At 42.1% G+C, this 21,435-nt stretch overlaps 1 protein-coding gene across 1 annotated transcript in view; it reads left to right on the top strand.

Moving 5' to 3' along the window:
• CADPS2 (calcium dependent secretion activator 2) overlaps positions 1-21,435 on the top strand; it is a gene marked incomplete at its 5' end in the record, with an annotated part of 600,328 nt that overhangs the window by 473,258 nt on the left and 105,635 nt on the right. Inside the window, 2 exons of the mRNA XM_019543957.1 lie at positions 11,302-11,403; positions 20,258-20,321. Coding sequence (XP_019399502.1) covers positions 11,302-11,403; positions 20,258-20,321 — 166 coding nt within the window. The remainder of the gene's footprint in view (positions 1-11,301; positions 11,404-20,257; positions 20,322-21,435) is intronic.

The raw sequence follows: 21,435 nt of genomic DNA, 5'->3' as shown, positions 1-21,435 counted from the left end.
ACCAGATACCAAAAAGGTAGATTTTATCTGACTGAAGAAGTTAATAGGCCTGGTGCTATGAGAAGACAGACTAAAGGATAAAGGTACTCAGAAGACCTAGGAGCATCTAAAGGGCATAGTACTGGAAGCCAAACAAGAAACTGTTCTGACATGATGGAAGCACAAGAAGGAATGGCAAGAGACCAAAATGGCTGCACAAGCAGCTTCTAAAATGCCTCAAATGCAAAAGGAAAGTATATGAACAATGGAAAAATGGGCAGGTCACCAAAGAAGTATACCAAGAAATACCAAGAATCTGCAAGGACAAAATCAGGAAGGCAAAGAATGAGCTGCACCTGGTAAGGGAGGTTAAGGACAACAAGAAGTTCTATAAGTATGTTGACCAGAAAAGAAATACCAAGGAAACTATGGGTCCACTGTTAACTACCCAGGGGGTACTCCTTATCAAAGATGCAAAGAAGGTGGAACTACTTGACAGCTACTTTGCCTCAGTCTTCACAAAAAAATGTAAGCTACAGCCAGGTACCTAATAAGGATTATTTGGATAAGGAAGGGGACAAGTTATGGGATGAAATATTTAGAGAGACACTTGGAGAGCTTTTAATGGGTCTGAATGAATTAATGTCAGCAGGGCCTGATGAACATCATCTCAGGGTAGTGAAGGAATGGGTGGAGGAAACTTCAGAACCTTTGGCAATGATTTCATGAAGTTGTGGGAGACAGGTGGGAGTATAGAAGACTGGAAAAGGGCTAATGTAGTGCTCCTCTTTAAAAATGGTAAAAAGAAGGACCTAGGGAATTACAGATTGATTAGTCTTACCTCAGTACCCAGGATACTGGAGCATATCCTAAGGAAAGCAGGCATCTGGAGGAAGAAAAGCTGATCGCAAGCAGCCAGCATGGATTTGCTGAGAATAAATAGTATCAAACGAACTTGATCCATTTCTTTGATAGGTGGATAATAGTGTATCTAGACATCAGCAAGGCTTTTGACAAGGTTTCACATTACCTTCTCATAAAAAAATTGGAGAATATGGACTAGACAAAACTACTTTAAAGTGGATAGACTACTGGCTCAATAGCTGCAAACAAAGTATAATTATTAATGGATCTCTGTCAGAATGGCAGGAACTTTCAAGGGGAGTCCCACAGGGGTCTGTTCTGGGCCCAGTGTTATATTCAGCATGTTTATTATAATTATTTGGAAGCTGGCATAGAAAGCTTCTTGAGCAAGCTTGCAGATAATACAAAACTGGGCAGGACTGTGAACATGTTGGAGGATGAGAGTTCAATTCAGAAGGATCTTGACAGATTGGAAAGCTGGGCTGAAACTCACAGTATGAAATTCAGTGCGGACAAATGCTAGGTGCTACATTTCAGAAGGAATAATCAAAAACAAATATAAAATAGGTGATACCTGGCTGGACTGCACTAGGGCGAAGGATCTAGGAGTCTTGGTAGATCGCAGGTTCAATAGGAGTCTGCAGTGTGACACAGTTGCACAGCAGGTGAATGTGGTTTTGAGATGCATCCACAGAAGCATTAGATGCAAAACATGGGAGGTGATAGTGCCTTCTACTCGGTAACATTTAGGCCTCATCTAGAGTATTGTATACTGTTCTGGGCTCCACATTTTTTAAAGGATATGCAGAAGTTAGAGAGGGTCCAGAAGCAGGTGACAAAGATGATAAAGGGTTTTGAAAGCAAGTCATAGGAGGAGAGGCTAAAAGAGCTAGCAGAAAAGGCGCTAAAGAGGGGATATGATAGCAGTCTTCAAAAATTTAAAGAGCTGCCATAAAGAAGAGGGGAAGCACTTTTTCCTCCTATTCTGCAGAGAGTAGGATGCAGACCAATGCCTTGAAGTTACAGCAAAATAGGATACCAGGAAAAATTCTTCAGTGTTAAACAGTGAGGCAGTGGAATAGATTGCCTAGGGAAGTTGTGGACTCTCCATCACTGGAGGTGTTCAAAAAAAGGTTGGACAGCTATTGCTTGGGGATGATATAGACATAGCTGTGCCTATGTTCTGCGGGTATTTCTCATGCTTCTGAGCTGGTTGCTCCCTCCCCTTCTTTCTGCTACTTGTATCAGGGGTTTCTTTAAGCCTTCCTCAGAGGCACTGGATGTTGGCTACAGCCAAGACTAGGGATTTTGATTGGGGTTGGCCAGTGCTCCTACCTGGACTTAAAGCTGGAGTTTCCTGGCTCAGGGTCAGACATCACTATATCTGAGGTCAGGAAGATATTTTGCCCCATGTTCAGATTAATACAAAATGTGTGTGTGTAGGTGTGTGTGTGTGGGGGGGGTGTTCCTCTGTAATGGGGTGGGAACATGGCCCTCCTCCTGGGATCTCTTGGGCATATATTAACAACCAGGATGTAGCAGGATGTAGTTTGTCATGGTCCCCCTGCTTTACCTGTGGCAGGTTAGGTCATTATGTCTTGTGTCATGTCAGGGTTGACTGTAGTTTTGCTAATAGGTTAGACAATGGATGCAGATAGGATGCTTTGCATAGGGTTGATCCTGTTTCAGGCAGGGGTTTGGACTAGATAACCTACAGAGCTCCCATCCAGCCCTATTTTTCAATGATATTCTATGATTCTATAACCGATTAGTATGGCCTTCTGGATATGAAAAATAAAAGAATTGAGTTAATACAAATTAAACAATTAGCATAATTAAAACAAATATTTTTCAAGGCAAGTAAAACCGTAAAAGTGGCCAGTTAAAAAATCTTTAGCTTTGAAGATGTTAAAGGAAAAATTCTGTAATAATTCTGTCACCGAAACTGGATTTACCAAGTCAGTGGTTTTCAGGTTGTGGTCCATGGACCTGTGGGGGTCCACAGACTGCCTAAGGGGTCGCTGAAAGATGACTACGATCAATCAAAAGTTTGTGAATATTTACATTTACAATCCAATGGGATCCACACCTCCACTCAAAATTTCCAAAGGGGTCTGCATCTCCATTTGAAATGTTTTAAGGGTCTGCAAATGAAAAAAGTTTGAAAACCACTGTTGTAAGTAAACGCTCATCAGCTTAAGTAAATGAGTCAATTTCCAGCCCCCATTTGTGATACTGGCAAAATATCATGTATATAGCCTATTCTGCCAGAGTAAGATTTATGTGAAGAAAGCAAATAATTATGCCTGAGTTTCTGTGATTTTCAGAAGAATGTTTTGGAGTCCAACCTTTCTGGGTATTGTATACATTTTCTAACATTTCCTGGTAAACTCCTTATTTTTCTTATAGAACATTCAGTTCTATCCAAACACTCACTGAAAATATATTTGGCAATGCTAAAATTTTAGGTGGTGTTATATGATGATAAACTCAGTGAAGTGACAGTTTCTTTATACGTGGTGATCCTAGCATAGTGCAGGTTGACAGATGTGACATTCTCCTAGCTCACCTTTCTCACTTGTCATTAGCTGGACCCCTGGCTCTTTCTTGTCACATACATGACATGCTTCAGTGAGGTTAAATATGACAGAACTATTTACTTTATCACTCCAGAGCACCATCGCTCCTGACAATGAAATCAGACAGTGAAATTTACTCAAATTTGAGCACGTTCCATCTGTCAGAGTGTTGAGATAAAGTGCCATGGCATCCTTCAAAAGAGAAAAAAAAAGTTATTTGCTCTTTCACATCAAATTTATGTAGTAGTATATTGATGTACATAGTTACACATTTCTTCACCATATCTGATTTTTATTGCTGTCTTTGCAGTAATTTAAAGAGTTCAGGCATGTATCCCTCTTTGATTTGGCAGGTCACAAGTATATTTGGTTCAAGAACAGCAGTAAAGGAGTTGGTGCTTTTGATTTTACAGTATATCACATCATGACTGGTGACAACTTGTTCCTCCTAGATTTGGCCTTGGTAGAGAAAATTATGATCACGGTGAAAATATTACTTTTGGTGAGCTGCTTTGCTGATTAGTTAATATAATTGATAACTTGCGCTGTGGGGAAAACTTACGTTTTTATGGCAAAAATATAGTTTTGGGGTTCTTTATTTCAGGTTTATTTAATTCATCAGTATTACATTAGATGTAATATTTTTAATGATGTATATCCTTATTCAAACCAAGACTTAAACATATAATTAAATTTGCACTTAAATTTAAGTGTGTGCCTAAGTCCTGTTCTGAACATGGATGATTTTAAACATGACCATAAATACTTAGTATCAGGACCAGTGTGACTTTGGTTATGTTCCCTTCTTCTCAGATAATTTGTTTAGAAATTAAACGCATCAGATAACATTTACTTGATGTTAAAGTAAGTCAAATGCACATTAGATATAATATATAGTGCACATATATGTTTGTATCTTTATTTGTAAATATTGCTGTTCATGTATCTTCTAATATTGAAAAGCTGAATATAGACTATTCAAGTAGCAAGTAGCATTTTGGCCACAAGCCATTTTCATGTACTGTTGTGTTGATAATTATTGGCTGCTAATTCCTAGAAATTCTTACTGTGCTGGAAAGATGTGGGCAGTGGTGTCCCCCAAGGTTCGGTCCTTGGGACAGTGTTGTTTAGTATCTTCATCAATGATTTGGACAAGGGCATGCTGACTACACTGTCCAAATTTGTGGATTACACCAAATTGTAGGGCAAAGTAGACACACTGGAGGGCAGGGAACAGATTCAAGCAGGTTTGGACAGGCTGGAAAAGTGGGCAGAACAAACCAGCATACAGTTAAACAAAGATAAGTGTAAAGTACTGCACCTAGGGAGAAGGAATCACCAACACATACATATTGGCGGATGACTTCCTAAACAGCACAGCAGCAGAAGGTGATCTCAGAGTCATAGTTGAGTCCAAGATGAACGTGAGTCGTCAGTATAACCAAGTGATCAGTAGAGCTAGCCACACTCTATCATGCATAAACCAGTTGCATCACGAACAGGACTAAGGAGGTGGTTCGTCCCCTCTATGTGGCATTGGTAAGGCCGCAGCTGGAGTACTGCATTTAGTTTTAGGTGCTGCACTTCAAGATGGAAGTTGATGACCTTGAGAGGGTCCAGAGGAGAGGCACTCCTATGGTTAGGGGCCTGCAGGATAAGTCCTATGAGGAGAAGTTGAGGGACCAAATCACCTCAGCCTCTGTAAGAGAAGGCTGAGGGGGAATCTGGTGGCTGTCTACAAATTTGTCGGAGGGGGACTGCAAGGAATAGGAGATACTCGGAGGTTTACTGAGGTGCCCCTTGGAATAACTAGAAACAACAGCCACAAACTTACAGAGAGCAGATTTAGACTTGACATTAGGAAGGACTTCTTTATGATAAGGGTTACCAGAATCTGGAATGGACTTCCAGGTGTGGTGGTGCTCTCCCTAGCTTGGAGGTCTTTAAGAGGAGACTGGATAGATACCTGGCTGGAGTTGTCTGACCCCAGCACTCTCGCCTGCCCAGGGCAGGGAGTTGGACTCGATGATCTACCAAGGTCCCTTCCAACCCTGAAAATCTATGAAAAACCTGTATTTATTTACAAGGATTACACACACAAATTATACCAGAATGTACTTAGCATTTTCAGAATTGTATGTATTCTTTCCAGGGCGCAAGTTGTGAAAATCTCTGATGATAGGATTATTTTCTAGACACTTAGTAGATGGACATTTTAAATCCCTGGCCTCACTTTTTTCCCTATGAATAATAGGTGATAAATACTATATTTACTTGAATTTAAGACAAGGTCTTTTTCCCAATCAGCATGAGGGGAAAAGATCTCTCAGAGTTTCATAGTTGGGAGGGTCGGAAGGGACATAAGCAGATCATCAAGTCCAACCCCCTACCATGGCAGGAAAGAATGTTGGGCTCAAACAACCCCGGGCAAGGTGTCTGTCTAAGCTCCTTTTAAAAACCCCCCAGGGTAGGAGTGAGCACCGCTTCCCTTAAAAGTTGGTTCCAGATCCTAGCCGCCCTGACCTCTGCCAATTCCCTCAGCACTCCGGAGTGGATATCATCAGGACCTGCTGATTTGAACATGTCTAGTCCCACCAGAATTTCCCTGACTAGGTCATCACTGACCCTGGGCCTGGCTGCGCCTCCCCTGGGTCCATCCGGGATCCCAGTGGGGGGATGACAGATGGAGGCAAAGAATTTGTTAAAGAGGTTACCTTTGTCATCTGGTGCGACCACCGGATTTCCAAGCATGTCCTGCAGAGGCCCCACATTACCCAGTACCTTCTTTTTACCTCCTATGTATTTAAAACAGGACTTCTTGTTATATTTGATCCAAGTCGCTAGTCCCAGTTCCATCTCCACCTTAGCCTTCCTAACAGCCCTCCTACAATCTCGAGCAATGGAGGTATAATCCTCCTCGGTGATAGCCCCTCCCTTGCATTGGGTGTTTGCCTCCTTTTTAGCTTTGAGACATTCCTGGATGCTTCTGGTGAGCCACAGGGGCTTTTGAGCACTCTTGCCTCCTTTGATCCATGTTGGGATTGTCACCCTTTGGGCTTGGAGGATTGTCTCCTTAAGGAACGACCACTCTTCTTGGACTCCCAAATCCTCTCCCCTCCTGGACCTCAGTGCCTCCCTGACTAGTCTACTTACCTCATTGAAATCTGCCTTCCTGAAGTCCAGGGCTGCTGCAGGCCTTTGCCACCCTGCGCTGGATGGTGAATTCCAGTAGGCAATGATCGCTATCGCCCAGGTGGTCAAGAACCCGCAGTCCCCTTACCAGGTCATCACTTGTGGCCAGGACCAGGTTCAACAAGGCATTTCCCCTGGTGGGACTGTGCACCACCTGGGTTTGATGGAGGTCCTGTTACTCGGTTAGGAACTTACGTGAGAAGTCAGACCTGGCCGACTGCTCTTCCCAGCAGATGTCCGGATAGTATAGGTCATCCATGATGACCACGTCCCTTGACTTAACTGCCTCTGTGAGCTGACCTGAGAGTTCCTGGTCCAGTTCTTCCCCCTGGTTGGATGGTCTGTAGTAGACCCCCACCGTTAAGTCCCTTTCCCCCCGACCCCCTTGTATTCTGACCCAGAGCAATTCTGTCTGCCCCTCCTCTGACCCAGTGCTGTTTGCTGCAGATATGTATTGCTCTTTGACATAGAGCAGCACACTCTCACCTTTCCGCCCTGTTCTATCCCGCCTATACATCCTATAGCCCCTTGATGTTTATCCCCAGTCATGTGTTGGATCCCACCAAGTTTCATTGAGCCCCACTACGTCTGGGTTTGTGTTAGCTAGCAAGAGGGCAAGTTCCTCCTACTTTTCCCCCATACTACAAGCATTAGTGTAGAGGTATTAGGCCTCATGAGGGTGTATGCACTGCCCTGCTAATCCCAGGACTATCAGGTCCCCCTGTGTCTTACCTGGGTACTGCTTGTGCTCGTTGTCTGCTTTGGCTGGGCTGTTCTTGTGGGTGTCTCTTGCTTCGGTGTTCCATGGCAAACCCCATCCTCATCCTCCCCTTCCCCCGACAAGCCTAGTGTAAAGCCTGCCAGAGGATATCAGCCAACCTGAAAGAGAACACATGCTTACTTTTGGGGGAGAGTTGAAGCCCATCCCATCCCAGCGTGTCTCTTGTTCTGAAGTATGGGTCGTGGTCCAAAAAGCCAAAGACACTATTTCCTAGGCCGCAAGCTGACCTCCCTGAAGTGGGTCTCATGGCGTCGTCCACATCTGCTCACTGGAAGGACAGATGAGAAGACCACTTGTGCCCCTGTCTCCTTCAGCTTGTTTCCCAGAGCTTTGTATTCCTTCATCAGGTGATCCGGACTGTTCCTGGCCACATCATTAGTGCCCACATGCAGTAGGACCATGGGGTAGTAATCAGTGGGCCAGATAAGAGCCAGGATCATCTCTGTCACATCCTGAATCCACGCTCTGGGCAGACAGGAGACCTCATGTGTCATGGGATCCTGGTGACAGATGGGACCCTCTGTTCCTCTCAGAGTGGAGTCACCCATGACGAGCACCCAACATCTCTTCTTCTGCATCGATTTGCCTCCTTCAGCCTGTTCTGTGCATGGAGTAGCCTCATCTCCAGAGGTTTCCTCCTCTCCTTCCTCTTCCTCCATTGTCACCAGGGCCTCATAGCTGTTTCTCAGCTGGACAAGGGAAGCTGATACTGCACTGCCATGAGCAGCCCTGGCTCTGGAGGGAACCTTCTGCCATTCTGCTTTGGAGGGCACTTCCTGGGGTTCTTCGCCCATGAAGCATCTTAGATTTGCATAGAAAGTGGAGGAGGCAGGGCCAGACAACTGCTGCAGCTTGGACTGTGGGCCTGGGTCAGGGCCAGAGTCAGACCCACAGTAGTCTCCGCCCCCACTCTTGTCCTCTGCAGCTTCTACCTACTCGCACTCTTCCCCCTTTTACTGTCAGGTGCAGCTTAGCTTCAGCTCAGGATGGGTTCCCTCCCAGGCACAGAGTACATGTAAACTGCTCTGTCCTCTGTCTGACAGCACTGACACTACTACATGGCTCCTGCCCAGTCAGTCAGCAGTTCTGGTGGGGGCTGTGCTTCCACATGCTGTACTCCGGGAAGGAACAGAGCTCAGCAGGATCTGACAGTAAGGGGAGAAGGAGGGGAAGGGGCAGAGACTGTAGGGATTGGGAGTGGAGAGGCAGACGACTGTAGGGAGGGGAGTTGGGCTGGGGGAGAATGAAGGCTGTGGGGGGGAAGTAATAGGGAGTGAAGCAGAGGGCAAGAAGGCCATCTGACCACCCCACTGCCAGCCATCTTACCCTCCCAACCATTCTTTTCCCTGCTGGGTAGGACAAATTTAAGACACTGCTCTGATAATTAGAATCTGTACCTTGAAAACTATAACAAATTATAAATAGTCCTTATATAGAATCTAATTATTGGGGGGGCATCATCTTGAATTCAGGATTGACTTGGATTCGAGTAAATACAGTATAATGTAACTTAAATTGCCATCTTTCTAAATGTAATTTCACGAATTCACCAGCTAGTATTATTTCATTATATCAACTTTATTTTGGATTTTCATGAAGTATTTTATAAATATGAAGGCCTAATGATACCTATTGCCATTGAAATATTTAGAAAAAAATGCACTGGCAGAAAGGTTGATATACTCCCATCAGTCTTCAGCATAAGTAATAAATTCATTATATTGATCTTGCATAAATGGAGGACACATTTTACCTGTATATTCCTTTCTCTGGTATTACATACAAAATATTTTGTCATCTTTAGTTTGCTGTTGCCTATCTAAAGTATATTAATGCCACTTGGTGCTCAAACTTCTGACCTTGTGCATCAGATAAGTGGCAAGGAGCCGGACCTGTGGCAGGTCAGTCTGCAGGGGGTCAGTTGCACAAACAGAGGTGATCTTATATCCTTATTTCTACTGAGATTCACTTTTAAAAATGGTATTCAATCTATGTAAATAATGACAAGAACTTATGCGGGTTATTGCATAGCGGGGTTACAACTCTTTGATCTTGAATAAGATTTGGGGGGTAAAATTCTTCTTGGTGCAAAGCCCTCCATCCCACATAGGAGGAGTTTTTGTTAGAGAGAGGATACTAATGGAAAGATCATACTTTGACTAGGGAAGTCTGCAACCCTGCTGACTAAAGAAGAAAACTCTGTGCCAGTCCTGTTATGGAAGGGGTAACACTGGCTGGTATGCAGTAAAAAAAAAAAGGACAGGCATATTGTTTGTTCATTTTTTCCTACCTACATTTCTGAAATGAAACAAATCATGGGAAATTGCAAAGCAAAAGGAGAAATTATCTATCATAAGCATGTGAAAATAGGTGATTGTAATGAAAGTCTGATATAGCCTTGCTTACAACAAGAGCTAATAGGTGCTCTCTAAAAGAAATGTTGATAGAGACTAAAATATAAATATATTTGACCTCATTCCATTAGGAATTCGCTTGAGAACATTGATACCTATATATATTTGTTCACTGTAGCTTAAGTCACTATTATGCATTATTTAGTATATGAGTGCCCTTTCCTTAAGGTATGTATTCCTTTGACAATCCACACTGGGCAAAATCTACTTCTGTGTACAGAGCCAGCACAAGGTATAAACATTGCTTAAACCCCACTTTAAAAAACTACTGAAGGTTTAAGTGGGACTTGAACAATGCATAAATCTTACACTAGTCCTCTGTATATAGAGGTATATTCAGTGAAGAGCATTGCAGATCAAAGTAAGACCTGCAGAGGTATGGTTATGACAGTAATTTATTCTTATGTCAAGTATTTGCTTCATTATGTTTCAACATGTTATGGGGATTCATATTGCTTGATAGGTCTTTTGAAATGCCTATTGGAATATTTTTTTAAATGGCTGAAGCATAGCTTCCCATCCTCCGATAGCAAATCTGCACTTGTGTTTGCACCCAGAAAGTGGACTTGCTGGTGTCAGTCAGAGGACCTACACTTCTAAGTACCACTTTTGCACCTGAAAAAAGAAAGTTGGAGGTGCAAGTATTCACATTTGCAGTCTCAGTTCAGTCTCAAATGCAGTTTGCCAGAGTATAAATTACAACCCAAAAAAAGCATCTCTTTAAGGCCATTTACTCATTACCAAAACTAAAATCAGGAAGGAAGGTATTTTAAAACAGAACCTCATCTTTTGGGATTTCTTCTGGTAGCTGCCATGTGTTTACATGCTACTTCCGTTATATTGAGCAAAACTTCATTTGAAGTGAAAATCCTAGGAATTGGTAGGTCTGGACTGGTGGTATATGTAGCGATTCCAAGAGTTACCAGCTTAGAGTGGGGGGCTTTTTCACTTAAGTCATCTTTTCTGCTGAATCAGCAGCACATTTGTTCAGAGTGTGCATCTTAAAAAGCCAAAGAGCTGGAATTAGGAGGACAAGGATAAGAATAGTCCTAACTTGTTGTACTGGAATATTCAGTTGCATATGTAAGAACAGCACCCAGCTGGAGAATGGTTTAGGAACACAGTGCATTGCCTTGAATTGGACAAGCATGGCTGTTATTGGCAGTGCTGTTGATGACAGGAAAAGCTGTAATGATATACCGCAGAAAAATAGGGTGGCTAATTAAGCCTGAACTAAGTTCTAAATGTAGTTGATTTTTGAGAAGTTGCACTTTTGTCCTTTAACCATAGGCATTAAATAATATTGTGCATATTTCACAGCAAGGGCCAAGGACATATGTATGTAAGGACATTTTTACACTGAAGCACCATTGTTCAAACAAAAACTGTAGTTTTAATCAATGAAAGCATACCAAGGGTGCAGACAGATTTGGTTTGTATGGTAAATATATGAAAAAAGATCAAAAGGTTAAATCAGTATATTGTATTTCAGGCCTGATGGAATTGGAACAGTATCAGTTGAAGAGAAAGAAAGGTTTGAGGAAATTAAAGACAGACTTTCCACCCTCTTAGAAAACCAGATAAGCCACTTCAGGTGAGTGTTTAATTTGCTCAGTGCATAATGAGCTTCATTCAAAAGGGTTTTGACATTGTGGTGAACATAGTTGTGACCAAGGACTAAGACACAGTAAATATAGCATTTGCTACTTCAGGAAAAGTTCATGGTATAGTAAATATGATATTATGAATTCATTTGGATGCCTGTCAGAAAGATAATATATACTTCAGCCATAAGTTTGTTGGGCTGTAATGTGCACTTAGATTAAATTAATCCTCTGCCTTGAGGTTTCACTAAGTAAAAAATCGTATCCCTGATCTTAACCTTACCATTTCCACCTATAAAACTCTAAATGTAACTCTATCAAATGTGCAAGTAAAAATGAGTGCTTAAATCATACCAAGTTCTGGAATAATGTTGATCAGTAAAACCATGTAAGCGAACTGTGTCATAACTGGCTCAGCTGACTTATTTTTTTTAACCTTTGAGCTTATCAGATACCATATGCAAGTATCTGCTTCCTAAATGGGCTCATCGGTGTACAGTATTTTTCTGGATATCTACCTCCACCTCCCCTTTTTCAGTTACTAACCTGTACATTTATATATGTTCCCCCATACTATGTAAAGCCCCAGGCTTCAGTGAACAGTTTGTACTGGGTTTGTTGTTTAAGTCACCTTTTTTTGCTCTTGCCCAGTTCAAAGATTGTTTTCAGAGTTATACTACAAAAAGAACAATTACTGATCATATGAATTTCATCCGTGATCCCTATGTATCTCATGCACGTGACTTTGGATTCATTTGGCCAACAGGGTATGCCAGCATTGTATCTGTGCCCTATACATCCTCATGCTGTCCTTCTACCTATGAACATAAAGAGCAGAGCAAAACCAGCTGTCCCTCAGCTCCTTCTTGCCACTCATAACAGTGAGACAGGAGCTCTTCAGTGTCTTCCTGTTATTCTTTACCTAGTGCAGAGCTATTCAACTTACTGGTTGGGGATCGCATGCAGTGCCAGCAGGCAGCCCGCAGACCACATACCACTTGGGCATCTCCCAAAGATTCCCCCACCACACAGGCTGTGCAAACAGCACACAACCGCCCCCCTCCTCCCCCCCCAGCCACATGTTAATCACTCACAGACCACCAGTTGGACTGTCCCGATCCAGTCCTGGCTGTTAGTCATGGTGAACACTAATAGTGTTCATATACAAAAGAAAAAAAAAATGTTTTTGTTTTAGTTTAATTTAATCTCTCTGGCAACTATGGCAACTTGGCAACAGAAAGGATCTGGGGTTTAAAAGCTGATTTCATAGTTTAATAGTTGGTAGGGTCGGAAGGGACCTGAGCAGATAATCAAGTTCGACCCCCTGCCATGGCAGGAACGAGTACTGGGGACAAACGACCCCGGCAAGGTGTTCATCTAGCCTCCTTTTGAAGACCCTCAGAGTAGGAGCCAGCACCACTTCTCTCGGAAGTTGGTTCCAGATCCTAGCTGCCCTGACCGTGAAGTAGCGCCTCCTGATGTCTAGCTTGAATCTACCCTCTGCCAGCTTGTGACCGTTATTTCTTTTCACTCCTGGTAGCGCTCAGGGGAACAGGGACTCTCCCAATGCCTGCTGGTCTCCCCTGACTAGTTTGTAAAAAGCCACTAGATCCCCCCTCAGCCTTCTCTTGTGGAGGCTGAATAGGTTCAGGTCCTGTAGCCTCTCCTTGTAGGACCTGCCCTGCTGCCCCCTGATCATGTGGGTGGCCCTTCTCTGGACCCTCTCCATCTTGTCCACACCCCTCCTGAAGTCCAGGGCTCTGCCTTGCTGCAGGCCTTTGCCACCTTTCACTGGATGGTAAATTCCAGCAGGTGATGATCACTGTCACCCACATGGTCGAGCACCCACAGACCCCTCACCAGGTAGTCACCCATGGCCAGGACCGGGTCCAACAAGGTGTTTCCCCTGGTGGGACCGTGCACCTCTTGGGTTAGATGGAGGTCCTGTATCTCAGCTAGGAACCTACGTGAGCAGTCAGACCTGGGTGACTGCTCTTCCCAGCAGATGTCTGGAAAGTGTAGGTCACCCATGATGACCACATCCTTTGACCTAACTGCCTCCATGAGCTGACTTAAGAATTCCAGGTCTAGCCCTTCTCCCTGGTTGGGTGGTCTGTAGTAGACCCCCACCATTAAGTCCCTTTCCCATCGACCTCCTACTGTTCTAACCCTTCAGTGTGCCCCTCCACTGACCCAGTGCTACTTGTTTAGGATGTGTATTTCTCCTTGACATACAGTGCCACTCACCCACCTTTTCCCCCTGCCCTATCCCTCCTGTACAGCCTATAGCCCTTGATATTCACCACCCAGTCATGCGTTGGGTCCCACCATGTTTCAGTGAGCCTCACTATGTCTGGGTTGGTGTTAGCTAGCAGGAGGGTAAGTTCCTCCTCCTTGTTCCCCATACTACAAGCATTAGTGTAGAGGCATTTGAGGCCTCCTGAAGATGCGTGCACTGCCCCCCCCCAAATCCCAGTACTACCCAGGCCCCTGTTGCTTACTTGGGTATTTGTTCTGCTTGTCATCGGTCTAGGCTGGGCTGTTCTTGTGGGTGACGCTTGATTTAGTGGTCCAAGGCTTCCGCTGCCCTCGTCTTCCCCTTTCCCTGACAAAGCTAGTTTTGCTTTCACTTAACAATGGACAATCTGGTGAAATTTTGCTCTCACTTAACAATGGACAATCTGGGTGCATCTACATGAGATGTTTACTGCAGAGCTGCCTAATTAGCTCCACAGTAAAGTCTCAGTGTCTATACATGCAGCCCTATTAGGCTGCAGTAAACTAATTAAGTCCATAGTATACACAAGCACTGTCCTACAGTGTCATTATTTAGTGCGCAGCAATACACATGTAAATGCCGGTAGGGCTGGCTGGAGCTCAAGGGTGCTTCAGTGCAGGGGCTGCCTGCCAGCTAGGCCCACATCCTTGTGTCCCAGTCAGATCCTCTGCAGTACATTGAGCTGGGTCAGAACAACCCCAGGCTGGCAGACTGACCCCTTGAACCCCTGCCAACTGGGGCTGCCCTGACCTGGGTCAGTGTACTGCGGTCCCAGATGCACATGTAAACTTCAGTGACATGCTCCAGAATTTATTGTGTTGCATTGATTTCATGTGTAGGTGCACCCTCCAGGTCCCTATTTTGTTTCTTAAAGGGACATTCATTCCTGACTGACATACTGCATGACAGTCATTTTCCAAGCATGTTCAAAAAGGCAGAAAAGCCTGCTTAATTGCTCCACTGGAGTAATCTGTGCAAGCTTCATAAATACCAAAAAGAAGGACATCAATCCTTTAATGAATCTTTCTCCATGAGGGTCCTAATAAGGAGCTTCAAGCTACACTGACCAAGAAGACCATTTCGACTCTGGTACTGATTACCACTTAACAGAGGTAGGAGGCAGCAGTGTTCCAGAACAGAGTTGAGGCATTGGTCCTATCTTCAGTGCCTATTCAGTCAAGGCATGAGACTTATTAAGTTTGACTTTTCAGGGGCTAACGTTTGTGAGGCAACTAGTAGCCTAAGAAGGTATCTGGTGCCCTTGACAGCTGAAAAGCTACTGACAACAACTACCGAACCTCAAAACTCACTTCTTAAAATTCATCCTTTGCTTCCCAGTGCTTCAGGATAGGCAATTCAAAATTATGTCCCTCAATGTCTAGAATGTTGTCAAGTATTGGTACGTATGTCAAGTATTCAAACGTAGTGTACCAAGTGGTTTGGGTCTTGATGTGGGCCTAGATATATGTGAATGATGAAGGTCTAGATTCCCTTTCTTTTGAGACAACAGGAATAGTGATAATGAACCACCAGCTACTGAGTTTATTGGTACAGTGAATGAAGAAGGTATATCTCTCATACGGACTTTATCCCCTAACAAGGCGGTGAGAACACAGCAGACCAAGGATTCTTCTGACAGGATGACACCCTTCTCAGAAAAGGTAGACTTTTCTGTAGCTCAGTGGTTTCCAGATCATTGGCCCACATGCTTAAAAGAGTTCTGCTGGGTAGCACACTCACCCAGCTTCAGCAAAGCACTGCAACCTCTTCTCTACCACATGGCCAAATGCATTCTCTGAATATGATGAAATGGGAAAAAGAGGGGAGCTTTGGTCCTATGCCTACTGATGTTGACCACCTTATCCTGCACAAACATCAGCTGAAGGCCCTTTGGAGTTTATACGGTCCTGTAGGCAAAATTGTCTTCATTTGCATAAAATCAAAACAATCTTTTTTTACATCCATACAACATAAGGCAGGTCAGCAGCCAACAACTGCTTTTTGAAGTCGGGATTGGAGTGCTGAGATGTAGTGTCTTGAGGGCTACTCTTTGGTGTTTGACTGAGACCATAGCCTCTCTTTGCTTCTTCCATGGGCAGTTAGCACCACTGTATCTAGATAAACATGCATTCAGTGTCCCTTTGTCAGCCTATTCCCAGCTTGTTCCCTTGTCTTGCTCCATACTTATGATGTCTACGAGATGCTACGGTGGGACATTTTTGTAGTATACAGGAAAAGTAAAGAAACAACGCATGTGTGCTCCAAAGGTAGCTACCTAATATAGGCGCAGTTCTTTGTGTTGCAAGGAAAGGCCTTGTCTGTGTAGTTACATTTGTTTTTAAGTGGCATCAAAGGTTCATGTAAAACTAAGATCAACTGTAAACCAAGTTTTGTTTCTGGCGCAAGCAGATAACTCAGCTTCATTATCAAGGCTAATCAGCACCATGTTCAGGATTTCTAGCCAGTTTATTTTACATGGGGCAACCTTGTCCCCACAGTAAACAAAACAAGAAAACCTACAAAAGACAAACAAAACCAAAACCTGTGATCTTCTTTAGTTTAGACTTTGAGAGGGGTAACCCCGGCTCTGTGCTTCTCCAGCGCCACCACCTCCTCTCCCCCTTGCCCTTTTCTGGAGCTTTTAACTCTCTTTATGACTCCATCCCCATTTTCTAGTCATCAGTTGCAGCCTTCCAGCAAGGCAGACTATTAACCTTATTAACTGCTAACCACCTGCTGATGGATTTCAGCCCCCTGGAGGCTGAATACATCCTTATACTGGAAATATCTTGTTTTAGCAAATTTTAGACCTCCATATCATCAGATGTACAGGTGATGATGATAATGGCAGAAAATATCGTCTCCTTAAAACTTAAAGAAGGGTGGAAGGGACAGAAGTGGATAGGATTTGTTCCCTCTGTCATCTGATCAGTATTGGGAATATTTCAGAACAGTTAGAACATCAGACAAAATATTTCACTTGGGACCCCAGAGTTAGGTACTTAAATTCATTAATGAAATCTATGGGAGCCTTAGGTATTCAGCACCTCTAGAAATCAGACCACTTCTTAGACACTTAAGTTTTAATATCCAACAGCTAAAGTAAGGTTGAGACAACAGAGAATTATATGGACTTAGCAGGAACATCCTTCCTAGTACCCATCCATGTGTTTCTGTTCTCTTATCAGTCTTGGCTGTACTGGTGCTTACAGCCTACATATTCACGCCTGCCCTGCTTTTTTCAGATTATGCTCCTCGAAGAGAGAATATAATACAATACAGCCAGATCAGCTAGGCTTCAGATTCTAGAAAGACAAGAGGAAGAAAGTGGCAAAAGAAAGAGTAGCTCATCTCTGCTGACTTAATCTTATCCTTTTTCACCAAGGCAGTTAAGTTCCTCAGGACTTTGCTCAGTTGATGGCTTTACAACAATTTTATCAAGCATGTGTGACAGAGACTCTTGAGAATACCCCTGGAACAAATGCAGGAAAAACCTCACAAACTGCTGCCCACCTTGGACTCTTCTATGCCATGAATATCTTGGACTCCTCTGTACGTGATGGCTTACTGTTGTCGAAATTAAAGTTCTGTTGGGACCCCCAGGAGACCTGTGACCATGCCAGCAACCTCTGGTCACATCCAGGCAAGCTTACAACAGGTATCAGAGATATAGATATTTTTGATGTCTCTTCCAAGAGACATAGATATCTTTATTTCCATACAGGGGTCTTGTGCGGTAGCTATGGTCAAGGAAAGGTTGAAGGAACAGAGGGGTGCTCAGTCTGTACAGAGAGAGGAAGACTAGAACTGTTCAAATACACTGTTTGCCATTACTAATTGATAAGTGTTTCTGTCCTGATTGCAATTACTTGAATTGGAATCAACAGAACAGACAGAGTACTTAAAGACCATCATACGCAAGGATGCAGGGAGCATTTGGTAGCCTTTACATCTGATAGAGCAGTGCCTACAGTGATGGGCTTCCTGCCTCAATCTTCAGGAATTCCCAGAGAGGTTCAGACAGCTCAGACAATTACAAAAGACCTTCCCTTTGACAGCAATAAACTTTTTAAAAATTCCAGATGGATGAGACCTTCCATTTCTTAAGGGACTCCCAAGGCAACTGTAAATTCTCCTATCCTCCTTGTTTCAACCCCAAGAAAGAAAAAAACAAAATTTCGGGCTATCTCCAGGCAGTGTTCTTCTGTTCATTACTTTAACTAGTCTTAAGGGACTTCAGAGCCAGTGAGAGAGAAGAAAACGTTCTAGTAACGATGAATCTCTACATCCTTTTCTGCCCTTCACTTTGAGTCTTATCATGCATCAGGGACTAGTGTCACAGGAGCTCTCAAAGATCATTTATTTCTACTTTTCACCCTGGAATTGGATCATCTCTGGCTGTTGGGCCCTGGAAACTGTAAACAAGAGCTATTCTATCTATTTCCAGTCCTGTCCCTTGCTTTACCCCTTTTCTTTCCTTTTTTGTGTCCTTGTGACTAGGTATTTAGCAAAATTCAAGGATCTGTTGGAACCTGACAGGGCTGCGCCTCAAACTTCAACCTCTGGGCTGTCAACCATGCACCTTAATGCCTACATTACCCCAGCCCCTGTTTGATAACTGTCTTCTAGTTACTAGCAATGGAAACCATGTGGACAGTCATTCAAAAAAAAATGAAAATATATGTATTTTACAGTACCTTTGATTCTTAAACATGTTCTCCACGTGGACTCTTGTGCTTTGTCCACATTATTTGGGTCAACAAGAACAGCATCCTGCTGTTCTCAGGTGTTGTGTTGGTGAAAGAACAGATTGGGTTTCCTGTGGAATTTCTGCCCCCTCATGGGAAGGCATAAGGTCATCTAGGATTTGGGTTTGACCTGAATAGACACTGCTGATTGAAAGAATCCAGTCTTGCATGTATAGGACTCATGCATACCAAGAGGGAGTCTGTAAAGACAGCTAATCTTGGAAAATAATAGTTCTGTATGGTAGGTAACCTTACTGCTCTTTATTTTTACTCCATCATAACTCAGAAATAGCCATAATTTTTGTTTCCAATTTCCTAAAAAGTTATCTTTTGGTCAGACACATAGTATGCAGCAATGAAGCCTATTAGGTATTTGCAGAAAGTATGAATGTGTGAAAATAGGTAGTTGTAATGTAAAATGCTTAGTAGGTCTTACCTTTAGTGGCTGTAGTAATAGAGAATTGTAAATGTTAATTAGGGTTCTGTATACTTACTTAGTTTATAGCATTGGCTCAGGATTATGTGTACTTTAAAAGTTCATTACATTATTTACATATATGAAAGTAGCAACACTTTAGGACATACCCAGTGGGACCTCATGATTTGAAATGCTAAATGTTATCTAGGGATCAGTGGCATTTATGCATGAGCTGTGTCACCTACGGGTTAATAGGAGTAAATAATAGGAAAGACAATACATGGATTATGCAAATACACTGAGGAGGCAGGAGGAGGCAAATAAAGCAGCCAAGTTTGTATTTTATTTATAGATGGATTAAGACTAAGAAAGTACAAGTTGATTAAATCTGTTTTGCTAATTTATTAATGCCCACTAAGAGTTACTAACACAGAGTAAGCAAGCAAAATAAAGCAGGTCATAAATTGGTGCTATGTCTGCTAAAATGATTTGTCTGACCTCATTTACAAGGATCTATAATGTCAGTCAAAGTGATTTCTAAAACTCATCACTCTGAATCCAATTGTTATTGGAAAAATGTTAGAAAATAGGACTACCATTTTTATTAGTAATAATAAACAATCACATACAAATAATCTCAGCAAAGTAGAAAATCCCTTTTTCAATTGGGGCTATCCCAGCAAGCTTCACAGATAGGATTAAGAGAGTTTTAGAATGAGCTCTACAGCTTGTAGGAGTGGCAGCACGTTAGTTTATTTTGTTTCATCTTTTGCATTTTTGGTATTGTTATTCTTTTAGTAGTTAAAGACTGTAAGTGCTGTACCGGGCACAAAAGGCAATAAGGTTTGTGTCTGGTAGAATTTACAATTTAAGCCAAAATAAAATGTGTTCTAATGATAAATGATTTAGTTAAACCCCCCCAAAAAGTAATTTGCACCCATTGTAATTTGCACCCATTTATGCAGTTTCCTTCCATTGTTAAATCAATACTAAAACAGGGTATAAAGAGGTAGAGTGAGCCTTATAATAAGCCTCATTTTCTTACAGAGATTCTTAAGGTGTTAAGGTCAGAAATGACTTGCCTTTTCAGCAAGATGGAAGCAGTCTAATAAAACCCACAGCTGTTTGTAGATATCCTCCACTATTCAGTCACCGGGCTAATTTCTTCTTGTCTTTTGCACTTTCCTATCCTTCGGGCCAAGCAACAAGCTTGGATTTCGGTCCTCCATATTGGATTTGTGAAAAAATATAAAAGAATCATTTATCAGTGTTCAGTATATATGTCCCTTCCAATAATGCAAATTAAGGAGTAGTGGGATAATATATACCCATTATGCTTACATTCTTAACTTAGATATTACACTCTGGAAAATTTATCCTGTTTTTGTTTTTTTTTTAAGATACTGTTTTCCATTTGGACGTCCTGAAGGAGCTTTAAAAGCCACACTTTCATTACTTGAAAGGGTATGTCTTTTTAGTTTATTTCAATTCTAGGATATTTCATCTGTATGTTCTTTTATTATTGAGCTAGAAGGAATATCTGCTAAGATACCATACTAGTGGTTTTATTATATGCTAAATAACTGACAAAGTCTAATAATAAAATATATTTACCAGAACTTTCTCTTAAGTCATTGCAAAGGTTCCCTGTGTCTTTATCATTTGATTATTATGGTCACAAAATGTTATGATTGTATCTTGAAATATAACTTTAAAAATATCCATATAATCTAAATAAACACATTGGAAAATCAAAATTTGATTCAATTTATAAAGAAAAAGTTTAGATTTATCTAAATTGACACGGGAATATAAATGTAACATATAAATAAAACTTGGCTACAACAAATTCCCTAGAACTAGCTCCTGCGGAGGGCAGACAATACTAACAGCATTTATGCTCCCTTGTGAATGAGGAGCATTAAAGTCCAGGAAACTACTAAGAGGGTGAGTTAAAGCAAAATATTCTGTCTTTTCTAGACAGTTATCCCATCCTCTCTAGTACTGTCCAGCCTTTGGATGGTACTGGTCCATTGCCTGATGCATCCGAAAAAGGGGAAGTGACAGCCATTTTGTGCTATTGCAAAATTCTGCCAGGGCCTATACACTATTGGGTGACCAATTCTGTATATTTGGTTTTAAATGTGATTTCATTTAATATATTGCCATATATGTAGACATCATTTTTGTGGAGCTAATATTTTTATTTGTGCTGCTACAGTTAAAAAGGGCCAAGTTGAATTAGGGAAAATGTGCCTTCCTACATCTGTGAACATCCTTTTATTATACTTACCTGTAAACATTGTGGCTCTTCCTTTCTGGTTTAGACTCTTGAGTTCAAGTGTAGAATAAACATATTTGTATAAAATCAAATTGAATTTTGGTACACCTAAGTATGGATAGTCAAAAAACAAGAAAAGAAAACTAATAGCTAAATTACCCATAAAAGTAAAATATTAATATGCATTACCTCTATTGCATTATTAAATACACTGTTGGAGACTTGGGTACATACGAGTCCCTTGGTATTATGCAAAAAATATATTTTTAAAGTTACAGATTAAATTATCTGGGTCCA

The sequence above is a fragment of the Crocodylus porosus genome, unplaced genomic scaffold, assembly GCF_001723895.1.
Source record: "Crocodylus porosus isolate Cpor-Errol unplaced genomic scaffold, CroPor_comp1, whole genome shotgun sequence".
Taxonomy (NCBI): Eukaryota; Metazoa; Chordata; order Crocodylia; family Crocodylidae; genus Crocodylus; species Crocodylus porosus.
The sequence above is the reverse complement of the archived record's forward strand: the minus strand, read 5'-3'. Positions and strand labels throughout refer to the sequence as shown.